This window comes from Bactrocera neohumeralis, chromosome 4, assembly GCF_024586455.1.
Source record: "Bactrocera neohumeralis isolate Rockhampton chromosome 4, APGP_CSIRO_Bneo_wtdbg2-racon-allhic-juicebox.fasta_v2, whole genome shotgun sequence".
NCBI classification, from domain to species: Eukaryota; Metazoa; Arthropoda; class Insecta; order Diptera; family Tephritidae; genus Bactrocera; species Bactrocera neohumeralis.
This window is the reverse complement of record NC_065921.1, coordinates 27,442,914-27,469,032: the sequence shown is the minus strand read 5'-3', so window position 1 is coordinate 27,469,032 and position 26,119 is coordinate 27,442,914. Positions and strand designations below refer to the sequence as shown.

General features: G+C 40.9%; 3 protein-coding genes across 8 annotated transcripts; 1 reads left to right on the top strand and 2 right to left on the bottom strand.

The window, feature by feature from the left end:
* Nucleotides 1-197: 197 nt before the first annotated feature.
* LOC126757616 (cyclic GMP-AMP synthase-like receptor) lies at nucleotides 198-22,337 on the bottom strand. 2 transcript variants are annotated; one of them, XM_050471650.1, is made up of 5 exons: nucleotides 22,247-22,337; nucleotides 3,613-3,810; nucleotides 1,713-2,452; nucleotides 527-724; nucleotides 198-397 (listed from the first exon to the last, which is right to left on the bottom strand). In XM_050471650.1, the coding sequence occupies exons 2-5, from the start codon at nucleotides 3,788-3,790 to the stop codon at nucleotides 389-391; spliced, it is 1,125 nt and encodes a 374-aa protein (XP_050327607.1). In that variant the 5' UTR covers nucleotides 3,791-3,810; nucleotides 22,247-22,337; the 3' UTR covers nucleotides 198-388. The 2 variants fall into 2 exon arrangements, with proteins under 2 accessions (XP_050327607.1, XP_050327608.1); XM_050471651.1 differs by lacking the exon at nucleotides 22,247-22,337 and adding an exon at nucleotides 22,125-22,220.
* Nucleotides 13,315-24,382, top strand: LOC126757615 (uncharacterized). 5 transcript variants are annotated; one of them, XM_050471645.1, is made up of 3 exons: nucleotides 13,315-14,801; nucleotides 22,643-22,793; nucleotides 22,844-24,382. In XM_050471645.1, the coding sequence occupies exons 1-3, from the start codon at nucleotides 14,624-14,626 to the stop codon at nucleotides 24,288-24,290; spliced, it is 1,776 nt and encodes a 591-aa protein (XP_050327602.1). In that variant the 5' UTR covers nucleotides 13,315-14,623; the 3' UTR covers nucleotides 24,291-24,382. The 5 variants fall into 5 exon arrangements, with proteins under 5 accessions (XP_050327602.1, XP_050327603.1, XP_050327605.1 ...); XM_050471646.1 differs by having other exon boundaries at nucleotides 13,316-14,801; nucleotides 22,871-24,382; XM_050471648.1 differs by lacking the exon at nucleotides 13,315-14,801 and adding an exon at nucleotides 19,620-19,909.
* Nucleotides 24,383-25,136: 754 nt separating this feature from the next.
* Nucleotides 25,137-26,090, bottom strand: LOC126757618 (translocon-associated protein subunit delta). The gene is made up of 2 exons (XM_050471652.1): nucleotides 25,712-26,090; nucleotides 25,137-25,628 (listed from the first exon to the last, which is right to left on the bottom strand). The coding sequence occupies exons 1-2, from the start codon at nucleotides 25,958-25,960 to the stop codon at nucleotides 25,368-25,370; spliced, it is 510 nt and encodes a 169-aa protein (XP_050327609.1). The 5' UTR covers nucleotides 25,961-26,090; the 3' UTR covers nucleotides 25,137-25,367.
* Between the last annotated feature and the right edge of the window lie 29 nt (nucleotides 26,091-26,119).

The following is a 26,119-nucleotide window of genomic DNA, read 5'->3' as shown; positions in this document are numbered from 1 at the left end:
CCGTGTGTGGTTATGACTATTTAAATTTCTTTATTGAAGTTTAAATACATGATAGCGCTTTTGGAAAGAGATTAAATAAGCTTACCATTTTTATAGTATATATGTATGTATATGTATATGTTATGATTTTATGGTTAGGTAATATCAATAGTTATAAAGTTTCTCCTATCCAAGACCGTAGATAAAATGTTATGCAATTTTTTGATAAAATATTTATTTTATTTCAAAGAATAATTCAAGTTTTCAAACATATGATATAAACATATTTATGTAGATAAATGCATACGAATATTCATATATGTATGTATGTATATGCTAAGTTATTTAGTATCAGAATTAAGGATATCTTTGTCATCTTAGATAGACTCCAACTTGGCAAAACCATAAATTATGGAACCTACAGAAAGAGAAAAAAACAACATTGAAACATACATAAATATATTAAGAGATGCGGACACGATGTGGCTATACATACATATGTACATTAAATCTGATTATAATAAATTAATGTAGTGTAAAATATTACCTCGAAATGAGTTAGACAGCGCTTGTAGGTAAGATTAGGTTCGAATTTATATTGTCTTAACGTATTATAGGCTTTTCGTAGTTTATAGGCACAATTTTCTATATCATCTTGGTTTAAGTTATCCAAGAGATTAAGTTCTTTGTTCCAAAAGAATGGCAACCATTCATCTTCAAAGTCACTGGCCAAAGTTTCAAGCATCTGCATACGAACGTACCTTATTAATTATATATCTACATATGTATATTTATATGGTATATATAATAACTGATTTGCAAAGCAACTGTGTGACAAAACAATCGTGTATATACAGTGGTGGCAAAAGTAGTACTACCATTCGGAATTTATTGCTTTTTTTACTTTTACTGTGAGGTTTGCCTGAAATACCTTCAGCTCGATCCGACTTTTAACCGCGTGCGTGAGCAAGATGGACGTAGAGATTTAAGAACAATAATAATTTAAGAATAATAGTAATATGAGTCGGTGATTTGAGCCTTGTTTTTAGAATTTTCGTAAACTTAAATAGCGTTTTATACAGAGAAATTAATGTGAGATAAAACCACGGCATGTTATTAGAAAACCGCCGATTCAAGGTGCGACAGTAGGCATGTCAAAAGACCGAATGGCTCATATACTGTACAAAATATGTATTGGGCAAGCGGAAGTTCTCGGCGCGATGGGAGTCAAGTTTGCTTATTATGGACAACATGCTCAAACGTGAGCAGTGTTTGATGGTATTTAAGCGCAATCAGAAGGTATTTCTGTATTCTTCCCTGACCGTTGAGAAAACAGGGATCGGCTGGTACTCATCAGAGACCAAAGAACACTTGAAATAGTGAACTAGCCTCGCCGATCCTACTCCAAAACAGTGGAAGACTTTCCAAACGACTGAACCTGCGCTCTACGGAACTCAAGCGATTTGCGGTGATCTACATCGACTAAATGGAAAAGGACATAACGTTAACAGATTTCCACTATGCCAATATGACGACGATTTGGAGAAAAAACGGTCTTATTTGACCAAGAAAAAAGTGCTCTTCCACTAAGACCACCTTACGTAGTTTAACTACCCAACGGACCGTTCTCATATTTTCATTAAACTTTTTGTCCATTGTATACTTTACAAATTTTATGTAAATATAAGATTACTTAGCGAATATAAGATCATAAAAAACACTCTTGTACTTACATGTTCAAGTATAATATGTAATGGGTTGTTCCAGAAATTCCTACTCTGTATTTCGATTTCCCACAGAAAAGTGGTCGTTATAAAGTAACTCTTTAAACAACGCATGCCGTATGCATTACGTAACGATTTTAAGAGACGAAAGACTACTTTCAAATTCTGATTTCCCAATAAAAGATCGTGCTCCACTTTGGGATTACATATCATAAAGGCATAACAACGCGTCTCATGTGGGCCAGGTGTTGGCTTCGGAACGGCGTACCATTGTTCACATTTATACCTGAATTTTTGACCATATCTGACGTCAATCCAGTCAGCAGTGCCGAAGCAGATACCCGGCACAAAATCAATCGAAATTGTGCGTCTAGCACATTTAGCATATATTGTATGTGCTAGTCCACGTTTTGTATATATCAATGTATATATATCACCCCAATTGCCGCGCACACGATATCCATTTTCATCCAAACAATCTTCCATAACACCTTTAAGCCAGGTTTGCAGCTTCGAACGATTTAGGTATTGGTTATTCCGATCAACAAGGTCAAACATGCGATTATATACATCATTATAACCGTTACAATTGTAGAGCTCGTCCATAAGCTCTTCAAAATCTAAGTTGACAAAACCGGGACGATCTTCATCCTCCTCCACATTAATATATGATGAATAAGGTATACTCAGTTTGAATATTACATCGAATTCGCTGGGATACTTGATACGCACATTATTTGAGTAGCTACCTACAGACATAAATACATACACAAACAATATAGTATATTCATATATAGTTATAAGGATGTACATTAGTGTCGGTAAAAAATAAATATAGTTTTTACGGTACTCTGAAAAAAGTAAAACTTCGAAGTCATAGATAATTTCGTCTATCTTGAAACCAGCATTAATACCAACAACAACGTCAGCCTCAAAATCCATCACAGAATAACTCTTGCCAACACGTGCTACTTCAGACTGAGTAGGTAATTGAAAAGTTAAGTCCAAGACGCTAACTCTTTAAGTCCCTCTTCATTCCCCTCCTGCTATATGGTGCGGAGGCATTGACGATGACAAAATCTGATGAGTCGGCGTTACGACTTTTCGAAAGAAAGGTTCTGCGGCAGATTTATGGTCCTTTGCGCATTGGCAACAGCGAATACCGCAGTCGATGGAATGATGAGCTGTAGGAGATATACGACGACATTGACAGAGTACAGTGAATCTCGTCCGAATGGATGAAAATACTCCAGCTATGAGAGGGTGAAGCAGAGAAAGAGGAAGACCACCACTCAATTGCAAGGACCAGGTGGAGAAGGACCTGGGTACACTTGGAATCTCTGAGCGAATAGGAAGAACGACTCGGGCTATAACCGCGTAAGCGGTGTCTAAGCCAATAGGGAAGGAGAAGAGTTGCGTTGCTCTTCGTATCGTACATTCTTATTACATAATATGTAATACCTAAAGGTTCCTAAGTACAATTATCAGTACTGATTGCAGTCACTCACGAATGGCTTGGTTCGAGCTTCGTAAACTATTATTGAGATATACGTCGTAAAGATATCGTACACTTGGTTGATCCGTGCAGATTAAAGCAGTTCAAAAGGATAGAGACAAGTAGAAAAGAACATACCAGAGACACTCACACAGGTTTGTCATTTGACAACCGACAAACACTTACTGTCACACCTCTATTAGTAAACCACAAATTGTGGCAATGCTAAAGAATTTAAGTTCCCTGCTGAGTACCTTGATGTGATGATGCATATTAAGAAATCACGATGATTTAATTTGGGAAGAAATAGAATTTAGTGGGTCTCACGTTGTGTACGTGTACGTCTCGACACAGTTGTGTATATACATACATATGTATGTATGAATGCTTGCTGCAGTTTTTAAACTATCTTACCAAACAAGCTTGGTCCTTTATAGAGCGTATTAAAAACATTGTCCACTTCACACATGCCATTCAAGATATAATCTCGTATAATGTCGAAATCTTTCAAGTACACCTCTCTATCCTCATCACGTATGGTTATTTTATTTGCTATAAACTGCAGGCATGTCTCATAAAAACACGGTGCCATGATTTTGCTGTCAATTTTTTCTGAAAAAGAACAAAAGAAAATAATAATTAGAGAAATTCTAAACGAGAATAAATTTAACCTTACATAGTAATGTTTATTCTCAAAGCCTATATAACGGGTTATCCAAGTAGGGGTACTTTTTTCAATAGCTTATTTTGACAGATCACGTGTGAGTCGTTTCAAGCTGTCCTGTTATTTTTGTTCAGTATTGTTTGGCATCATCATGGAAAGACTTGCGCCTGAACAACGTTTAACTTTATTACGAAAATTCACGTTCTATAAAGAATGTGTTTCGCGCGTTTCGCTTTACTGGTGGTTAACATAATTGGTCTACTGGGCGTGCTATTCGCAACACCATCACTCATCTTGAGGCCCAGCATTCAGTGAAGAAAATATAGCAGCCGTAGCTGAGAGTGAACACGAAGACCGTTGAGAGTCGATTCGCCGCCGTTCGCAACAACTCGGACTGAATGACTTGATCTTGAATTGAAAGCGTAAAAAATACAGCTTGTGCAAGAACTGAAGCCGCTCGACTTTCTCTAGCGACATCACTTCGCTCTATGGACGCTTGAAAAGTTCCAAGCAGATCTGACGTTTTTGAACCAAATTATGTTCAGCGATGAGGCACATTTCTGACTCAATGGGTATGTAAACAAGCAAGAGAGCAATCTGAAGAGATTCAAGAGCTGCCATTTCATTCAGAAAAAACCACAGTTTGGTGTGGTTTGTGGGCCGTTGAAAGAAATATGGATTTTCTTCATGCCGGTGAGAACGTCACGCTCAATGGCGACCATTATTTCACCATGATAGCAGACTATTTGATGCCTGAAATAGGAGCTCTTGATCTCGGCAATTTCTGGTTTCAATAAGAATGCGCCACTTTCCACACTTCGTACCAATCAATGCATTTATTGAGAGAACACCTCAGTGAGTAGATAATTTTACGTTATCAGCCATTGATTGGCCACCAAGATCGAGTGTTATAACACCGTTAGACTATTTCCTGTGGGATGTGTAAAGTCTAAAGTCTATGCGGACAATCCCGCTTCGATTGAGACCTTGAAATAAAACATCACGCTTGTCATTCGCCAGTGAACAGTCGAAATGGCCGAACGAGTCATCGAAAATTGGATTCAGTGGATGGATCATCTGAGACGTAGCCGCGGGAAACATTTGACAGAGATAATCTTCAAAAAATAAATTCCAAAGAAAAAAGTTGTGAACCACGAAATGGATCACCCTTTATAAATCGGGATGACCAGACGAGTTGTAATCCGTCTGTGCAACCTGTAACTTGATTATAAGCTGAGATATATTGTTAAAACTTGGTACATATATTTATTGATACAACATCTCCCAAACTGCTGAAGCTACAATAACGAGGGTGGTAAGCAATATACATATAGTATATGTATATATTAAGAATAAACTAATCGATTCTTATGCTTTAATGTCAAATTGACACTGCAAACGCTGTTATAACTGAGTTCACAACAGCGCGTCAGTCGATCTTCCTTTTCGCTGTTTGGCGCCAATTGGAGATTCCAAATGCAGCCAGGTCCTTCTCCACCTGATCTCCCCAGCGGAGTGGAGGTCTTCCTTTTTCTCTGCTTCCCCCGGCGGGTACAGCGCCGAATACTCTCAGAACTGGAGTGTTTTCATCCATTCGGACGACATGGACTAGCCAGCATAGCCGCTGTCTCTTATTTCACTGAACTATGTCAATGTCGTCGTTTATTTCGCACAGCTCATCGTTCCAATGACTGCGGTACTCGCCGTTGCGAATGCGCAAAGGACCATAAATCTTCCGGAAAACCTTTCTCTCGAAAACTCGTAACGCCGATTCATCAGATGTTGTTATTTTTCATGCCTCTGCACCATATAGCAGGACGGGGATGATGAGTGACTTATAGATATTGGTCTTTGTTCGTTGAGGGAGGACATTACTTCTCAACTGCCTATTAAGTCCGAAGTAACACGTGTTAGCAAGAGTTATTCTGCGTTGGATTTCGATGCCGACGTTCTTGTCGGTGTTAATGCTGGCTCCAGATAGACGAAAGTATCTACGACTTCGAAGTTATGACTGTCAACAGTGACGTTGAAGCCAAATCGAGAGTGAGACGACTGTTTGTTTGATGACAGCAGATATTTCGTCTTGTCCTCGTTCACCACCAGCATGATTAGTGGGCGCTAATCTGATGGCGCGCAGTGTATATCTCATTGGAAGATGATTTTAATGTAATTTTAGCTGACTCTGCTTGAAAGAAAGCAGAAGAGAGACCAGTTGCGGAGTTAACGATCAGGAGCTCAGATCGCTTGGCATCCTAAGATCCTCGGAACGCTAACAAGTAGAGTTATGTATAATTTTAACACATATGTAAATCTTATATGTGTATGTATGTCTGTATTTTCCTTATATGTATGTATGTATATGGAGATACATATATATTTATATACATATAAATATATAGTAGATATAAGTAGATATCGAGTTCGCAAATCGTCCTAGAGTACCTGGTTCAGCTCAGCGCCTGACGAACTATGCACTATATATGTATGTATGTACAATACATTCTTAGTTTTCGCTTTTATGTACACCTACTATATGTAAGTGTATGTGGCAATGCAGGTGTGATTGTATCTATGATTGTGCGCTACATGTGTGTACACACGCGGCTCTCGCCCTCCACAGGCGAGCTGTCCGCCGCCCACCGCACAAACGCCCACACACAAGAGCATATGTATACAAAACTAAGAGATTACGAAAGTGTATATATATGTATATATATTTGTATATGTGTGCATATACATATATATGTACCGCAAATATGTATGCTTTGTAAGCATTGCTGGCTAACGCTCAGCGCCAACAACACTAACGACAAACGCCCGGCCAGGCCAGGCCAGTCGCTATTTGTGCGCGCTCTTCGCTCTTTGCTGCCGTTCGCTGTACACTTCGTCAACGTGAACGTCAGCCAACAGCGCCCAACGCCCAACGCCCAGAACATCAATAGAATCGTTACCGTTTGACATTGCTGTTGTTGTCGGTGTTGTTGTTGTTGCGGCTGCGACGGCTTGTGTTGTCATCGTCCTACCGCCGAACAGCAACCAAACATCTGCACCCCCTTTCCGGGCGCGCTACGTTTCACTTTTATCGATTGGTGGCAAAAGCAAAAACACCAACACCAACAAAAACAAAACCAAAGCAAATACAAATGAAGAAGAAACACGCAGAAACGCTGCAAGCGAACGAACGACGTGCGAGCGACCGTTCGCCATTTGAGCTAAAGCATGAAAAAAAACAGGAAAACAACACCAACAACAGCAACTGTGGCAAAAACAACAGGAATAACAAAAGCGGTGACATTAGCTGCAGCATAGCGCGCTACAACAACAACAAAAATAAGCAGTGTACGGCGCGCCACAGTGCCGATGAGCGTGTTGAGTGGAAGGGTGGCCGCTGGTTCAACTGGGCTTCACTCACGTACACTGTACACACTGCCAGCATTTGTGGTTGGGAGGAAGCAGCGGCGGTGACAGCAGCGTCGGCGGCAGCCCTGACGCTGATAGCAGAACATTGTGTGTATGCGCTGCGACGGTGCGAAGCGTGTTGGGGCTGAGGCGGCAGTGGCCCGCTTGACGTGCACACAACAAAAGCACACAGCGCAGTAATAACAACGACAACAACAGTAATTATATACACCAAACGAGTCGACAGACCGAACGACCGAGCAGCCACCGGTAGGCTGGCTGGCAGGCAGGCAGGCTAAAAACATCATTGTCGCGTCATGCCACCGCACAGCTAACCAGCGCACGATGGCGACGGCGATGGCGATGACGACAACGCGAACGGGCGGCAAAACAAAAACAGCAGCCACAGCAACGAAGGCGCAAACGATGTTAGTGACGACCGACGACGGACGTTGGACGTTGTACGACCGACGAATAGCGGTCACGTCGTAACGTCAGTTGATTCGGCGTAACATGCAGACTCAGCTTAGGTATACGGCTACATATCATACATATATAGATAGATATGTTTGTATGTATGCGTGTATGGTCATATGGAGGTGCTCGCACGAATGGATTTGTGTGTGTGTGTATGTATGCGTTGAGCTGTTTTCGCTGTTACTGCTGTTGGTGTTTCACTGTCGTTTTTGCGCCGTTGCTTTGTTGGTAGGCGCGCGCACACACGCATACATACTTATACTTATATGTATGTATGTTTGTAAGTGGATTTTGCTTTACGCCGTTGTGACTCCCCACGCGCGCTCGCTAAAAATTTTCTTGTCACTTGTTGTTGTTGTATTTTCGTTGAAAACGCCGCGGCTTGTTTGCGTTGTTGCTCTTGTGCTTTTTGCTGATATTTTCCAAACGCTACTGGCGGTCCGCCCGACAACCGTTTTCGCTCACTTTCAAGCGCTACGCGGTCGTAGCTATGGCAACAACACTAACAACAAAATACTGCGGTAAGCGCAGGGTAGCGTATTTCCGATAGGGAAAGCAACAACCGCGCGGGGCTGCGGAAAGGACAAAGGCGACAGCGGGCGGTAGTGATTTCTAGGAATACATATGTATATGTAAATATATATACATATGTATATGTATAGTATATATTAATGATAACACGGTTCTACAGCTACAATGTAGCGCATATATATGTAGATGTATATTTATATGCACATGCAACGGTTGAGCTCAGCGCTGGGGTTTATGGTGGCGCGGTATGCACATCTAGGCGCCGTCCGCCTTGGTGACGCGCGGCAGCCAATGCACAAAAACTGTGAATAGCAGCGCAATCAGGCCACAGCGCGCACATACACATCCCTCTATACATATACTTCTACATGTACATATGTATATACACATATACACACTGACATGAATGCACGGTTTGACGACTGCCAAACAAAAACGCTATCATCCAAGCAGTGGCAGCGCAAATACGACGCAGCTCAACGTATGAGCAAGCATAGTGGAGCCATTAACTGCCAACACACACACACACATGCATACACGCGCGCATATACAGGCGCAGCAAAGTATAAGCAACGAGCAGTCAGCAGGCAGCGCGACGCAGAGAGGTGAAGTGTGCGCACAAGCGTGAGCACTGCCGTGCGCGCATCGTCGCTGGTATGCCGTGCGGTGGCGAAGACAATATTGCGGGGCACGGTGGAGGGAGCGCAAAACGGTTGACTGTAGCAAGAGCGCCGAAGTGCGAGGCGGCGCGTTATACATAAATGTATGTATACATATGTATATACGCGCGTTGCTTAGACGCGAGAGGTGAACGACGCGAAGCGACTGAAATAAGAAGAGGCTGCTGCACGGATGGCTGATTGGATGAGGGCAGGAGATTTGAAAACGCCGTAGAGCGCGTACGGCGTACGGCGGCCAACGACAAGAACAACACACGAATCGATGGATGGATGGATGGTGGGTTGAATGTGTGGTGTGTGGTGGTGGTGGCGATGGTTCGCGTACAAACGATGGCAATGGCGATGACTCTGATGGCGTTGGCGCTGGCATTTGCGCTGACTGCAGCTACCAACGCGCAGCAAGTGCAAAAACAAAAACCCAACAACACGAAACAAATGAATCGTACGACGAACAGTGTACGCCGTGGCACCTACAAGAGGGCGCTGGGAGCGGCACGAATGCGCACAGCTACATACCGACGGGTGTGCGCGCCTATGTTTATATGTATGTGCATACATATATCGGACGATGATGACGACGATGACGAGTTTTTGTGCTTAGAGCACACCATGTTGGCGGCGATAAGTTGGAACGGGCTGAAGTAGACAACAATAACAACAAGAGCGCCAGCAACGCAGTGGACAACAGCACACGAGCTGAGTATTGACGATGCGTTGGAATATGGCAGGCGAAAAGCGAAAAAAATAAATAAATGAAATGAAAAGAAAAAATGTACGTCGAAAAGGAAAAGGAAAAAAGCCGAAAACCAACAGCAGTTACGGCGGCTAAAAATATCACGCACATAGCGCAGCGCAACGCAACGCTGTGAGGATAGCCACGCAAGGCGGAGGCGGAGGCGCTGGTGCACGCGTAGCTTAGTCCAGGCACACAGTGGAAAATTTAACGCAGCCAATAGAGAGCTGGCCTTGAAGTTCAATCAGCGGCACTAAAAGCAGTTATGCGCGCAGCAGACACAAGCGGCAAGGATTGAATGCTACGCGTCGCAGTTTTCTAAGGCTTATACGAAATACTGATTGTATAATTTAAGCAAATTAAGGAAAATGGAGTACGCTTGCGCAGGCGGCGCGTGCATCCTTCGGCAAAGCAAACGAGCTGCGATCGCAAGTCGAATATCAACAAGATCGCCTGCATTTTTAAGCGCGCTGAGCGGCACAAGAAACGGCAGCAAATAACTCCTACAGTCAGTTGCCGCATTTCACACGCCGCTGAGAGCGCAACAAGGCGGTAGCTAAGCACACGCTTACCGCAAATTGGATTTTCATTTCGACAACAATTGCTTGGCTAAAGCAGCGCTGTCGGGTGCGGTGGACGTGCATGTTTGGACGTCGTGATGACCATAGCATTCAATATCAACGCAATGCAGCGGGCAAGAGCAATGTTGTGTCATTTGCTGATGGAGACGACGTTCAGTTGCGGTGCGCTATTTGCGCGCCAGCAAGTGAAGGAGACAATAACAAAGCAACGGCCAGACACAGTGCAAAACTCCATAGCTTAGCGGTGTGTCGCGAATCGGCGTACTGCTTGCCGTGCTTTACCAAACATATCACCGCACATACATACATACACGTACGTACGTCGGTGGCAATACCATGGCGCGCGCACAACAGCAGTAGTCGTAACAACGGCAGCCAGCCACAGCTCAGCTAAAGCTAAAGCCATTGCCATTGCCGTCGCAGCAGTACAAACAGCCTAGCCTCCTTGACGGTCTGTGCGCCAGCCTGCATGTCCGCCTGGCTGGCCGACTCTTTTGCACGACGATGACTACAACAACACTGGCCACGGGGACGGCAACGACAACGACGACAACGCGAATCGCATTGTAAGTTGAGCCAGCAAGCAGTCGATTGGAGGGTCACTTAGTTGGTTGTTTGGCCGGCTGCCTGGTCGCACGGTTGGTCGGTCGGCTGGCTGGCTGGCAGGCAGTAGGAAGCGAAAGGCGCGCGAATACGGCAACCGTAAAACTAAATGCGCGCATGTATGTATATATGTTTGTAAGTATGTATGTATGTATGTCTGTCTGTATGTATGTAAGCACTCATACTCATCATGGCAAATGCACAAACGCGCTTCGGCTCGGCCGCTAGTGCTGCATGGAGGGATGTGTGTTGTGCGCTGTTCAGCACCGCGCACTATTGTGGCGTGTGGTAGTGGCGATGGTGGTGTATGTGTGTGTGTGTGGCGGTGTAATGGCTTGGCTTGGCGTGGCGTAGTTTAGCGTGACGTGATGCCTGGCGCGACGCGGAGTGGGGTGACGATGAGCGCAGAACACAAAAGAGTAGAAAAGTGTAGCGCTGGCTGCCATGGCGTTGATACTGTATGTTGGGGGACGTTTGACGATGACGACGACCACGACTGCTGCGACAATAGCAACAACAACAACACAAGCATAACAACAAACACGACGACTACAGCTACGAAGCGAAGTTTGCGCGACTCGAGCAAATATATGCGAACATATACATCTAACTACACACACATACACATACAACACACACGTACTGTGCTCATACGTATGTATGTATGGTTTATGTGCGCGCTCATTGTGCGCCGTACACATCAGCCTGCGGCCAACAGCGGGCGGCACGTGGGGAAACTCTACATGCTGACTTTTCAGGCTGCCACAGCCAGCCAGCCTGCCTCACCTCGCCTCATCCGTCGCTTAGCTGCGGCTATATGGCGCGCTCTGTGTTTTGCCTTCAGCTGGCGCATAACCAACAGCCACGCATTAAAGGGAGCGCAGCATATTGGCGACGCCGAGGAAAAGCGTTAGGGGCGCCATAAAGCGCGCGCACCAGCTTCGGTTGGTCGGTCGGTCGGTCGGTTGTTGGATTTGTTGTTAGCTGAGTTTAGTGCCTGCCTGCTGTATTGGATGGGGTCGTCATTCGTCGCTTGTTATGCTTTGCCTTAGCGGTCGATCGAATAAATGTTTAACGGCGCGTTGTCGCCGCCGCCGTCAACTTTGTCGCAGCCGTGTGCAGCGCCCGTTGTTGATGAGCGCACGAGTGTGTGGACGGCGGTTGACTGGCTGTTTGGTTGGGTGTGTGGCCGGTCGGCTGGCTGCTTGCTTGGTTGGGTGTGCGAACGCGCTTTGTCGTGTATTTTGTGGAGGCGGACGCACACAATGTATAACGACGCAGTAAAGTTGTCGTGCGCGGCATTGTTGTTGCACTTCTCTCAACGGTACAGCTTGCGCATGCAGTTGTTCTTTTCTATATACCACATAAGTACATACTTATGTATGTATGTGTATCCTTTATAGCAGCAATTACTTCTGCTTGACGTCAGCGCATATATGTATATACCACCAGTTTCTGTACGTTGGTCGCAATGGAAATTGTTCTCAAACGCTTGCAGGCGCTTCCATGCCAGCCTGCACGACTTAGTCTTTAACCGCTTACGTCTGATCGTTCATACTAACAAAGTGCGTATATGATTTTAGCGCTTTGCGCCTACAATATTGCCTATTAGCAGCAACAACAATGTCGCCAGCAGCTCCAGTAACACCATAAGCGCACAAAATAACCCGTCATTGTCCTGGTCTCACCTGTGCTATTTGCGAAGGCCGTGTTGCTGCAGTTAGTGCCGTTGCCAACACTCTCATCATCATTGTTATCATCATTATCATCATCATCATCATCATCACCGTCACCATTGGCTTATTCGCCAGCCTCGGCAACAACACTGCTTTTAGCCGCCGTTGACTGCCACTGACTGACTGTTGACTGCTACAGTGCTACAGTGCTACAGCATGTTCTTGTTGTTCTTGTTTTTTAGTTTTTTCTTTGCTAGCAATACGCCACTACTATTCCACAATCGGTATTTGCCTCCTCTGCTTAACCGCCCGCCACTTCCACCGCTGCCACACTAACACGCTTTTGTTGCTTACGCTGCCGCTGTCAATGGCAGTGTTGTTGCTGCTGCCACTGCTGCTGTTGATGATGGTACTGGTACTGGTGGTACGGAGCTGCTGCTGGCTTGCGTTGATGGTTGTTGCTGGCGGCCGCCTTTTTGTCGTCGTCGTAGTCATCGTCACTGCCAAGCATCGTTGTTGGCGCTGTTCTTGTTGTCGTTGGTGTTGTTGTTATAGTTGCTTTGGCTGCATGCCTTCCACTGGCGCTGTTGCCGTTTCCGTCGCCACCGCCGCTGCTGCTGTGGCTGTCGCTGGTGCGGCTGTTTTAGCTTGCTTCAATTTTTGTTTTTGTTTTCGTGTGTGTGTGTGTGTGTTTTGTGCACAGCGCTGTTGCCTGTGTCTCAACTCTGCTCGTGTCTGTCGAACCGTTGCGCGGTGGTTGTACGTGCGCTCAGCTCATTCAAGTGTCCAACTTTTGTCGGAGCGGTCGCATCGGTACGGATAAATTCACACAACGTTCAGAGTCCGCTGGCAGTCAGCAAGTGCGGTACATACATAGTACATACATACAAACATATAAACGACAGCGCCTACTAGGCTATTGTGTGTGTATAAAGTGGCTATATACATATGTTTGTAGAATATATATGTATATTTGTGTCGGTGTTTTTGTATCATAGAAAATACGCGCGCGTGTGTGTGTGCATATGTTTATGGCAGTGTTATAAAAAAACAGTGTTTCGCCTATAGATGCATATACACATATCCATATATACATTATATATGCATATCGCAGCAGATCGTTTGGCGTTAATGTGCAACTGCATATAGACACTGTATATATGTACACACTTAGGTGTGCGTGTGTTTATTCACTAACAACTGAACGCTATTGAAGGCGCTACTCAACGCGCTACACTGCCGCTGTTGTTGTTGTACTTGTTGTGGTTAGTGCTTTTGTTATTGCGCGGCTACAGCTGCCTCGTCACAGCGATTTTGCCTCTACTCATACGTACGTACTTATGTACATATGTATATGCGCTTCGCTTGCTCGTAATCAGCGCTGTTATAGCCGTACGCGAAGCCCCGCTGCCTGTGCCGTTGCCATTGCCATTGTCCGTCAACTAGTCGCAGCATTGCTACTGTGCTGTCTTGCCACCGTCGGGCAATCGATACCCGCTGACTGTGGTCTGCGTGCCGTGAAAGACCATCATCAAAGCCAACGGTGAGCGCGAGTGCTCGTTTTAATGTACATTAATACATACATATGTATATACAAACATATTTAAGTATATATATGCATGTGCGTATGTTTGTAGTGCGTATGCTCGCTAATAACGTCTAATTGCAAATAATACGCCAAAAGCAAGTTGTGTCGAAGGTGCGCGGAAGCAAGTGTGCAAACATATGCGTATATTTGTATTTACTGCGCTCACATACAACACATTATCTCTTCGGCGCGTATCAAAACAATTAATAAATAATAAACAACAACAAAAACACGAAAAGAAAACAAAATTAAAATATTTTGCAATTAACCGGCAAAATAAAAACGCAAACAAGTGAATTTTCGCCGATAAATTTTTCGATAAACACAACAAATGTCAAGTAGTGCAACTGTGCTGCTAATCAAAACAAACACGTCGCAAACTTGCAGCTAAAACAAACACTGCATTGTAGTTGTCATTAGGAAATTTGGTGAAATTAAGAAAAAAGAAACAAAAATAAAAATAAAAACGTTAAAATTAATTGACACACACAAAATGAAGACTCCACGCGGCGCTAGCGAGTCGTCCACGACATCTGACAACACAACCGAATTCATTGATATCGTTAAGAAGTATGATGTTGTTTACAATACACACAATCCTGATTATAAAAATGTCGAAGTGAAAATGAAGGTTTGGTCGCAAATAGCCGAGGAGATTGGCCTGTCTGTCGGTAGGTGTTCATATGCAAGTTTACATGCATATGTCTTTGTACGCATTTTATTTACAAATACATATATTTATGTACATATATAGTAGAATAAACTACAGTGTTGTGCAAAATATTCACGTGTGAAAAAATTTAAATAGGGGTTTTGCGCTTTTGAAAATTTATTTTTGTGTTATTATTATTTAATGTCATACTACTCTAATTCATAATTTAGTTATTGTTTTTCATAATTAAATAGTTTCTAAATATATTGAAATTTATACAAAAAATTTTCATTGCATGAGTTGAAAAATTTTCGAACGTGAACGCAAAGATAAGTTTGTTTATTTAATTAAACTTTTAAAGCTATGATAAATTGTGCTAGTGTGCTCTAATATAGCTAGAACAAAACGAAATGAAAGACATTGTCAATATATTGTAAAGAACACAAAAATAATTGACTATTATTGGTTACCGTAAGCCATGCCGTCTCTGATATCTATATTGGAGTAAAAGATCCTGACTATAACTTTTACCTGAAATCAAATCTAAAATAACCTTAAAAATCAAAAAATCTTCGTTTTTTTTTATGAAGAAAATTATGTTGGAAAAATTATTTTTTGTTTAATATTTTCGAGTTAAAAATGATCCACAAATAATTAATAATAAAAAAAGTATGAAGAAAACCGGTTGGCTTATTTTTCAGCAATATCTTACGTTTATTTTTAATGGCTTAACCTCCAAAATTTTTAGTATGAGCTTTTGAAATTTTGCAATAATTTTGTTTATAACTATCGATTAAGACCGTAAAATATTGTATCAATTGGATAGTTCCTCTCTTCAAAATTGCTTTATGTTGACAACATTTTATTATAATTTTTTTTTTGTGAAAACACCTTAAAAATATAATTTATTTTACTCAAAACAAAATAAAAATATTATCTTGTCAAAAAAGCTAAAATCAAAGTAATTGCTATGAAAAATTTTTGCACACTACTGTATATACATACGTATGTACTTAAAAAATGTTTTCCTAAAAACCAAATACAAACATTATCTTGTCAGAAAAGCTAAATCAAAGTAATTTCGCTTCCAAATCGCATATATTTTGCACAATACTGTAGATATGTATGTACATACTTCAAAATATAATTTATTTTTCTCAAAACAAAATAAAAACATAATCTTGTTAAAAAATCTAAAATTAAAGTACTTTCGAAGCGAAATTGCATATATTTTGCACAATACTGTATATACTTCAAAATATAATTTATTTTTCGCAAAACAAAATATAAACATTATCGTGTCAGGAAAGTTGAAAACAAAATAATTTCAATGCCCAATTCTTGCACAATACTGTATATACTTAAGTATCTATACATTGCAAACAAATGAAGTAGGCGAAAATCGAATACAAAAACAAAAATACAATAATATCAAAATCTAAATAAATAACGAACATCCAGAAGTAAAGAAAATGCGAAAAGCGAAAATGAAATTCGCTGATTCTACAGCCAACCTCTTGGATTCTTTATACGTGTATTCCTTTTCCACAATTCTTCCTTAAACAAAACACAACAACAAAAATGCAAACATACGCTTGCATACAGCTGAAAACGCAGTCAAGTGTAAGCTGGATTTTCTAAGTATACATATACATATGTATGTATGTATGTATGTAGCTAGAAATGTTTGTATGTGTGTATATGCATGCATGTATGTGCCAGATCTACCCACTGCCACAGTATATACACAAGTAAATATATTGAATTTTCCCTGACAGCACACACGGCAGAACAAAGTCATTATGTACACGAAATAAATATACATAAATACATACAAACATAACTACATACATATGTATGTATGTATTTGTATGTGCTACGTGTGCTTGTGCGCCAATATACGTCAACGACACATCCTCTGACGAGTCGAGTGTCACAGCAGTCGACGATGGTTCGTTGGTGATGGCTAGCGCCGTGATGAGCGCGCGGGCAGCGGCGCTGCAAGCGGCTTGCAGCAAAACAAACGAAACATTAAAGCACCGCACAAAACGTAGGCTAACAATTCGTACGCCAAGCCTTGCGCGCTCTCTGCGCGAGCATTCGTAGCGATATACAAACAAATGTGTATGAAAGTGGATATGCGTGTGTGTGTGTGTGCATGCGAAAGCGTTGGCAAAGCGAACGGCGAGCGGTGAACAGCGCGCGGTTGGCCGCTTCAGTGCAGCAGGGTGGGTGGGTGTTCTCGCCGAAAGCGAACGAACGTAGCTAAAAACAGCGCGTTTTTGCTAGTTCGAAGAGCGACCGGAGAGCGTTAAGCATAGAGCTTCTATGCGTTTGAGTTAGATAGTGGGCGAGAGCGCGCGCGCACAAGGCCGTCCACACAGGAAGGAAAAACATTTGACCGCTAGGCGCTGACCGCTGCTGGACGCAACCCACAGGCATCAACTTATAACGGTAGATGTACGCACATGCATATGTACATATATGAGTACATAGATATGTATGTATGTACATATGTACATATATAATCTTTTGGTTGCTCAACCGCACTGACCGCCCCCACCACGTTTAATATTCCTGCATAGCCGCAGCCACTTCTCGACTTTTTGATGAGCATAAGTAAGCTAATACTTTCCATATGAAAATATGCATATAATTTACATATGTATATATGTATGTATGTAAAATAAATATGTATGTACGCACATCGTCTCAACTCGATTTGCTTTCGCCTACAAATTGCCCGCTTGAAACGAGTTGCGCCGTCGCAATATCGACAAAAATTTGTGTATGAAAATATTCGTACAGCGCGACTGCAACCCACTCGAACACCCTGTAGCTAAATAACAAAAGCGTTACTCATGATTTTGCGCACTCTCATTGACTGTGGCTTGACTCTCCAAGTTCTTATGTGTTTGCCACCACCACTGCGTTTTGTTCTTTGCCCAGCAAGCAGGGGATTCATGGGGTGTGATGGGCATGTTTCTACAAACTACAAACGTGTAAGCCACACACACACACACACATGCATGTATACACATTGGAAGTAGGTGTATATGTGCGTTTAGAACTGCATTAAGGTGCTACAGTTTCTACGACCATTTAATTAACTTAGTTCCGGTAGCTATTTCGCATAAATTTTTTGGTGTGAGCGGGCTATTTGTTCAATAAGTGCGCAGAGAGGGTTTAAGTGGCACACTTGAAACTAATTTTTGGTAATGAAAAGAAAAAAGCGTAAACTTCAGTTTGCAAAAGTTCAAAGGTTTCCATGCAAGATGTTGATTTGCATCGGTCAATTTATATGTCCACTACATACCTTTATGCTATAGTGGTCCGATCTGAACAATTTATTTAAAGATTATACCGTTGTCTTAGAGACTCGAATCGGCGCCGTTCGCAGCAACTCGGACGGACATATGGAACGACTTGGCGCATTTTACGTCGAGATCTTAAACGTCTACAGCTTGTGCAAGAACTGAAGCCGCTCGACCTTCCCAAGCGATATCGCTTCGCTCTATGCGTTTTTAAAAAGTTCCAAGAAGATCCGATGTTTTCGAGCTAAATTTTGTTCGGCGATGAGGCCCATTTCTGGCTTAATGGGTATGTAAACAAGCAAAATGAACGCATTTAGAACAAAGAGCAAGCTAAAGAGATTGAAGAGCTGCCGTTTCATTCCGAAAAAAACAGCGGTTTGGTGTGGTTTGTGGAATCATCGGCTCATAATTCTTCAAAAATCGACATAACAACGTAACCGTCAATGGTGACCGTCATCGCGCCATGATAGCCGACTATTTTAGGCCTGAAATTGAAGCTCGTGAGCTCGGCGACATTTGGCTTCAACAAGACGGCGCCACTTTCCACACATCGCAACAACCAAAAAATTTATTGATAGAACACTTCAGTGAGCAGAAAATTTCACTTTTTGTGCCGGTCGTTTGGCCACCAAGATTTTGTGATGTAACGCCGTTAGACTTTTTCCTGCGGATATATGTACATAGGTGAAGTCTAAAGTCTATGCGGACAATCTCGCTTCGATTCAGGGCTTGGAGCAAATCATCACGCGTATCATTTGCCAGTTACCAGTCGAAATACTCGTACGAGTCATCGAAAACTGGACTCAACGGATGGACCATTTGAGACGTAACCGCGGCTACATTTGAAAGAGATAATCTTCAAGAGAAAAATGCCAAAGAATTTTCTTTCGTATGATAATTAACATTCCTCATAACATTTGAAGTTTCTGTGTTTTTTCTTTAAAAAAGTAGGGAACCTCGAAAGAGATCACCCTACAAAGTTCAGATTTAAACCCATTACTACCAGGATAGTAGCATCATATTCAGTTACGAAAAATTTTGAGTACCAAAACCGATACTAGCTTGCTCCAATTAAAATGCAATGCAATGGTTTACGCCTAAATGTATACTTGACTCAATTGTGAAATCAGCTGTATGCATCGATAAACGATAATTTATTAAAACGATTGAGACGGGAATATATACATATGTATGTATATTTACTGCTAACACTGAATCAAAAATATATATAACGATTTTAACAAAATTTGCTCGAAATGTAGTCATTGATTATTTTGCCACATAGGGACGGACCACCCTAGTGCAACAACCACCGCTCTTTAAATGCACTTACACATACATACATACACACCTGAGTACGAATTTGTACACAAAATGAAAGAGTCATGTATGTATGTATGAATATACATATGTACGTACATTATATGCACATACACACATATACATATGTATATACAAACATTTATACATACACGTACGTATAGTGTATATACGCTTTTTCCCAACAAATATTAATGACTTCAAACATTCGCGCACTTACAAGCAGCAATGCAAGTCGTCGCGTTAGCTCAACAACATTCACATATAACCGCTACTTTACCTATATAGTATCTGCATAACTGAGAGAAGCAAGAAGATGGATTCTGGCAGCGCGAAAACAGCGTGAAAAGTGTGATAAGAAACATCTGATAATGTACACAAGCAAGCGCGAATATTTTCGCGGAACATTTTATCAATAAATGAAGTGATAACAACAAAGTCAAACACAAAAACATACACAGAGGAAATAAAGCAATATATACATACATAAGAGGTGGGCTAATCCGTTTAAAATTTTGACTAAAAGAAATTAATATTTTTTTGGAAAAATTGTGTATCTTTGGACATCTTTCGCAAATTAGTGGGCGAAAGATTTTATTTGGTGAAAAAATTGGTGTTTTTTCTAAGTTTTGTTAGTGTACATGTGTATGTGTGTGCGTACATGTGCAACCCCCGCTTGGTCAGACGGCTTACCTGCACACATGTGAATGAGCAGAAACATACACACACACATACATACATGTGTATGGAATTTTTTTGGCGATAGAGTACATACATATGTATGTATGTACATATGTGTATCCATACTATACTATATACTTATGTATGTGTGTGTATTAATGTTTGATGTGTGGTGTAAGAAAGTATATTTTGCCTAAAATCAATGAAAAATGTTGCAAATTATTTCAAAAATAATTTCAAAATATTTATGATAACGGAAAATGTCCAATTAGATCACTCAATACAATGGGCATTGGTACAATTGTGTTCGAAAAAGCAGCAGTATAAGAGAAATATTTCGGAGATAGTAAGAAAATAATATTGCTTGAATATATTCATTATTTATCCTCTAAAAAAAGTGAGGTTATCAGTGCGAGTGGAGTAACAGCTGTTGCAACAACATTTCGTAAAGTGTGAATGGTCTTAACTTGCTTTTAAGGATGATTAAATAAATTCACCCCTTATCTTCTAAAATAAAGTGAGGTTACTAATTTGATTGGAATTTTGAGCCACAAAATACAGCGGACTTAGTGGAGTCACTTTAACATAATAGGTTTGACTATTCGTTTAAGTTTATGTGGGCAACTGTCTGAGAAAGTGCTAAGCACCTCAAAATAAATGTTTTTAAAGAATTTAGATTATGACCAAAAATGTACCAAATCCAATCAAAACTGTTCAAATCCCTAGATACCGAATATGTGGACTTCAGTATCTATAGTTGACTTTTGACGGAGAATATCGGTCAATGTGTGAGATATACATACATACAATTGAAATTCAGAGAGGGTCTTTTCTGATAATAGTATCTCTGTGTAAAAAAAAAAATTTCGAACTTTCGGGTGACTTTATACTGCATATGTCGGCCCATATGTATCTCAATGTAAGTGAGAGAGCATATTTTGCTCATAAGTGAATCTTTTCGCCTAAAATGGATAAAATTGGCGGAAAACTTGGCCTATTCTCTATATAACTAATATTGTATCATGATTTGCGAACATCCGCCTCACTTTTCTGCATATGATTGCTCATTGTATGCGAGGTACTTTATGAAACTTAGGGAACATTTCATTACTATGCAAAAATAGATAAGATCAGATCGATACTATCCCAACTCCCATATGCTATATACTTGTATAATGATATTTTCGATTGCTTGGAGTCAGAACCTCTCGTTGACGTCTTGTGCCTAAAGGTATTTCCCTGGCTTTGGTTGTTGCGAGATCCAAAAGTATAAAATGTTCGGTTGCGCCCGAACTTAGCCCTTTCATTCAATACTAGTTTTGATTTTGTATTAACCCATAGCGTGAAGATAGAGTGGGTATTGAAATTTTATGCGGGAATGTATATACTTATTTCTAGAAATGTCAACAATTGTTGCAAAAGCCGACATTCGCCGTGTATGAGTAGTAAGTGATATAGAAAGCTTTGCACAAACACAAACAAATAAAACTCATTAAAATATTATATGATTTGCACGATTGTACGACATTTAATGGTGCATACAGTGGATCATAGAAAAAGACGAACAATGGAAAGTAAAAAATTAAATGAAATATTTTAACAAGATGCACAAGACAAACAACTACAGAACTTTTTAAATCAAGTTTTTTAAACCACAATGAAAAAAAAAAAAATTGAAAAATTTTCCACATATTTACTTTGAATCCACGATCCAACGATTGAAAATTACGCTCTGAATGCACTCAACTATCGCTAGATTGCAATATAGTTCAAGTTATGAGTTGCATACAAATATAAACCACTGTATGAGTGCATACAAAGTCTCATGCAACAATAATGGCTCTCGCTAATAATTAAATTTATGAAAAAATGCGATATTCGAGTATTATATATGCGACCACTGTTGTAAAAATATATATTTTTTGGCTTATTAAATAATATTACATTATTTATAATGTACATATGTACATATGTAAGCAGCTCAAATTCTCCGCACTACTAAGAAGATTTTAATCGTAAACACAAACCTCCTGTCCGTTTTTGCTGCAAATTTTGTTTCACAAAATTTTTGAAAACACAAATTTAACGACTTGTTATTGTTGCAGTAGAGTTTTTCTTCAATTCTGTTCTTCTGAAAATTCATTCTTACCTCCTTGGCTGTGATATAATTTGATTTCAATTCGAAAGACACGAAAACACTCACTACTAAATAACGACTGAACGGACGCGACGGAGTGAACACTCTGTGAGCCGGATCGGAAGAGCACGGAAATGTTGAATTACGAACTGCTGATCAGGCAAAGCTTTTGTGAGAATTGTTTACAATTTACATACTTACGTTGAAGTGCATATTCAAACAAAAATTCTTTACAATAAACAAATAAAGCACATTTGTATGTTGATTTATTGTGTGTATGTATGCACATACATACTATGTAGTTACTTTTATGCATTATTTGTAATAATGTAGCACTTAAACCTATTATTTATCGATTTTTTGTTTATTAAAATATTTAAATGTTTCTCATTTATTTACCTAACACAGATGCATCGAAGCGAAAATGGAAAAATCTACGCGACAGTTACACCAAATATTTGCGTTCTTTTCGGATCGGTACGAAGACATCGAAGAAATATCAGTATTGGGCCCATGCCGATCATATGGATTTTCTGAAACCTTATCAGGGACCCGGCAGGTATGCTTGCTATTAAATACGCCAACCTCAATGTTTTAACAACAATTTAGCATTTCGGCCTTTGGCCATTCTTTCAGACATTCGAACGGCAACTCGAATAGTAGCAACAGTCACAAAACCAATGAGGATACCGAGGATACGGAGTGTGATTTCGGTTTTCAAGTATTGACTAAGGCCACAGCTACTAACTCTTCATCGGATGATGATATAAAATTTAATGCCACAGGTACAATGCCAACAAGCACAACGGTACAAACACCAGCAGCGCCAGCACCACCACCGCCGCCACCGCCAACGTCACAAACAACAGTAGCGACCATTCCACCAGCTGTATGCAGCACGATAACAAATACAACGCTGACAGCTGTACCAACAACACACAATCCGATTCCCGCACACTTTCCTATCACAGCGATGGTTTCAGTACCTGCAGCATCAGCTGCTTTTTCGCCCAACAATTCAGCTGCAATTAATTGCATTGCTCCGAGCAATAATATTGCAGCCGCCGCTTCGGTTGCAGCGCTTACTAACAATTGTAGTGGTGCGCCAGCAGTGACCGCAACAGCCGGTGCACTTGTGCTGCCAGTGCCATCATTGCCAACTGTACAATTACCACCCGTACAGCCGATGAACAAACCGCTTTTGGGTCCGATCTCAACTATGGGTCCTACCAATATGCCACCAGCGCAGATATTTCCGTTGCCGCCACTGGCAAATGTACCAAAACCAACCGCACTGATGCCAGCTAGCAGCGCTGCCAGTAGTGTGGGTTGCTTAATTATTGAACCACAATTATTTGCCTCGGCAGATACGTTCAAGAAGGAGCTAAGCGCTCCAACTATTGGTTTATTCCATAATATAACATCACCCGCAACGACTACCGCCGCTACGGCACGCATCAATCCACCGCTGATATCGAAAATACGTCGTGTGCAGCCATCGCCACAAACAGCAGCGATTAATCTGAGCTTTAGTGCAACACAAGCACAACAAACGGCGAATAACAGCAGCAGCAACAACAACAACAATACGCTTAATAATAGCAACAATAATAATTGCGGTCAACCGCCACCGGCGAAGGTGCGCAAAACAAGTGATCGTGCTGAGGTCGATATTTCAGCAATATTGCAGGCGAATCGCGACTTAGATGCCAATACATTATTTTTCCTCAGTTTGGCGCGTATGGTACGCGCAATGCCAACCAAATTCCAATCGCTTGCGAAGATGCGTTGCATGCGTATTGTCAGCGACATAGAATTGGAGCTGGAGAATGTAAATGAATGTGGTGGCATGCCATCACACGATGATTCACACGCTGGAAAATTTTGTAGCATAGATTCATCGCCCTCCCCTCCGGATGGCGCAACCATTATACCAAGTAATCCAGTGTCAGACAGTGGACCAACAGAGCACTTCGTTTATGTGATGTCGCCATCACGTGTGGAGAGCATGATTGATATTTCATCCGACGAAGATGGCACCATGAATGGCAATTAATTGGGTACAAATATACATAACTCAATAAAATAGTGAAATGTAAATATTTTATCAAAGATACTCAGAATAAAATTAAGTTCATTTTAAAAATATCACAATTGCTTCAAGAAATTCAAATGGATATTACAGATAAACGTATGTATGTAAGTACCGTACAATTTGCGGTCAAAACAAAAAAAAACGTTAATTTCAGCAACACCGAAGCTATAATAACGCTCACTGGTGCATTTTATAAATAAGAAGGGTAAAAATAGATTTTTTTATGATTTTGACCGATCAATTATTATCACAGCTATATGCTAAAGCGATCTAATCTAAACCATATTTTCGGAGATTGTAGCGTTACCTTGGATAATAATCCATGCCAAATTTCGTAAGGATATCTAGTTAAATAAAATAGATCTCTACAAGGACTTGAGTTTTTGATGTCTTCATTGATATCACAAAAACTGTGGAACTTTCAAGCATATATACAAATGGAAGAACCGACATGGCCGTTGTTATCTCTGCCAAGTTGACAGTCATTGGCCGAATAAAAATCCGGATCCTTTCCGGATACGTAGACCCGACTGTTGTGCGAAAGGAACCGAAATGGCTAAATCGATCTCACTCTGATGTATGTATGTAAATACTTTAGAGAGCCGCCGACGTTTCCTATTGTGTGTAACAGTTATTGAAGCAGACTTAATAAAATTTGTTCAGGGTATACAAATTTGAAGAAATTATATTACGGTTGATAACCTACAAATTGTCAATAAAATATTGTTGTTCACAAAATGTAACCAATAAGTCATTGAAAACCCCAATGGTCACAATATTAAAATTAAATAATTTTAAACAAAAAAGTTAAATTTACTTTTCGTTTATTTTCACACTTCTTTATAGATATCTATTAATTTTTGCTAGAATTTTACAGCATGTATGAAAATATTAATAGATTTACTCGTTGGTATAAAAAGTAATCCACATTTAATCTCTAGTTGGAAAGTTTTACACAAAAAGTTGAATGAATTTCATTCAAAGTCTACAAATCTCAGTAAGCGAGATCGAATCTCCCATTTCGAAGCAGCATTAAATCTAACCTTGCACCTTGCTCTTAGCGGTGAAGGCAAAGTAAGCAATACCACCAACAGCCAAAGCGGCTACCAGCTCAGCCTGCACCCATGGACCTTTGTAAGCACTCTTTGTAGCTACAGTAATATCAACAAGCGATTTCACATTAGTCACTTTGTCGCCATCGCGTTGCGCCTTTCGTACGTTGGCATAACCTTCCTCATCGAATAAACGTACAGCAACATTACCACCACCGCTTTTCTTGATTTCCTGTGTCCAGCTTACCTATAACAAAAACCAATGTAATATGCCACATCACAAGTGACAGTTATCTCGTGCCACTCGTTATTGTAATAGGGAAAACTTACTTGGTATTTGCCATCACCAATCTTTGCAACTGGTACAATTTTTCCACAGGGAAATTCGGCAAACAAATTGGGTTGAGCATTGTTTCCACAACTCAATGAGAATTCACCAACATGCGCCACTTGTGTAAGGATTGTGGCATCCTGAGTGCTGAAGGATGTCACACTCACTTTGGGGCTTGTGCAGGTGGTGGCCAAAGCGGCACCAGTGCAGAGGCAAACAAGGAATACGGCAAGTAAATTACGTGACATTATAATTGTTATTTATTAGAAATTGATACAAAGCACTGTTAAAGAACTTAGCACAACGTTGAATTCAATCACGACAAAGCAGCACAGCTTTCACTTGGTAGCAATTTTGACAATTGTATATCAGAAATGTCATGCCACGTCGTGCTGTACGGTAAACTT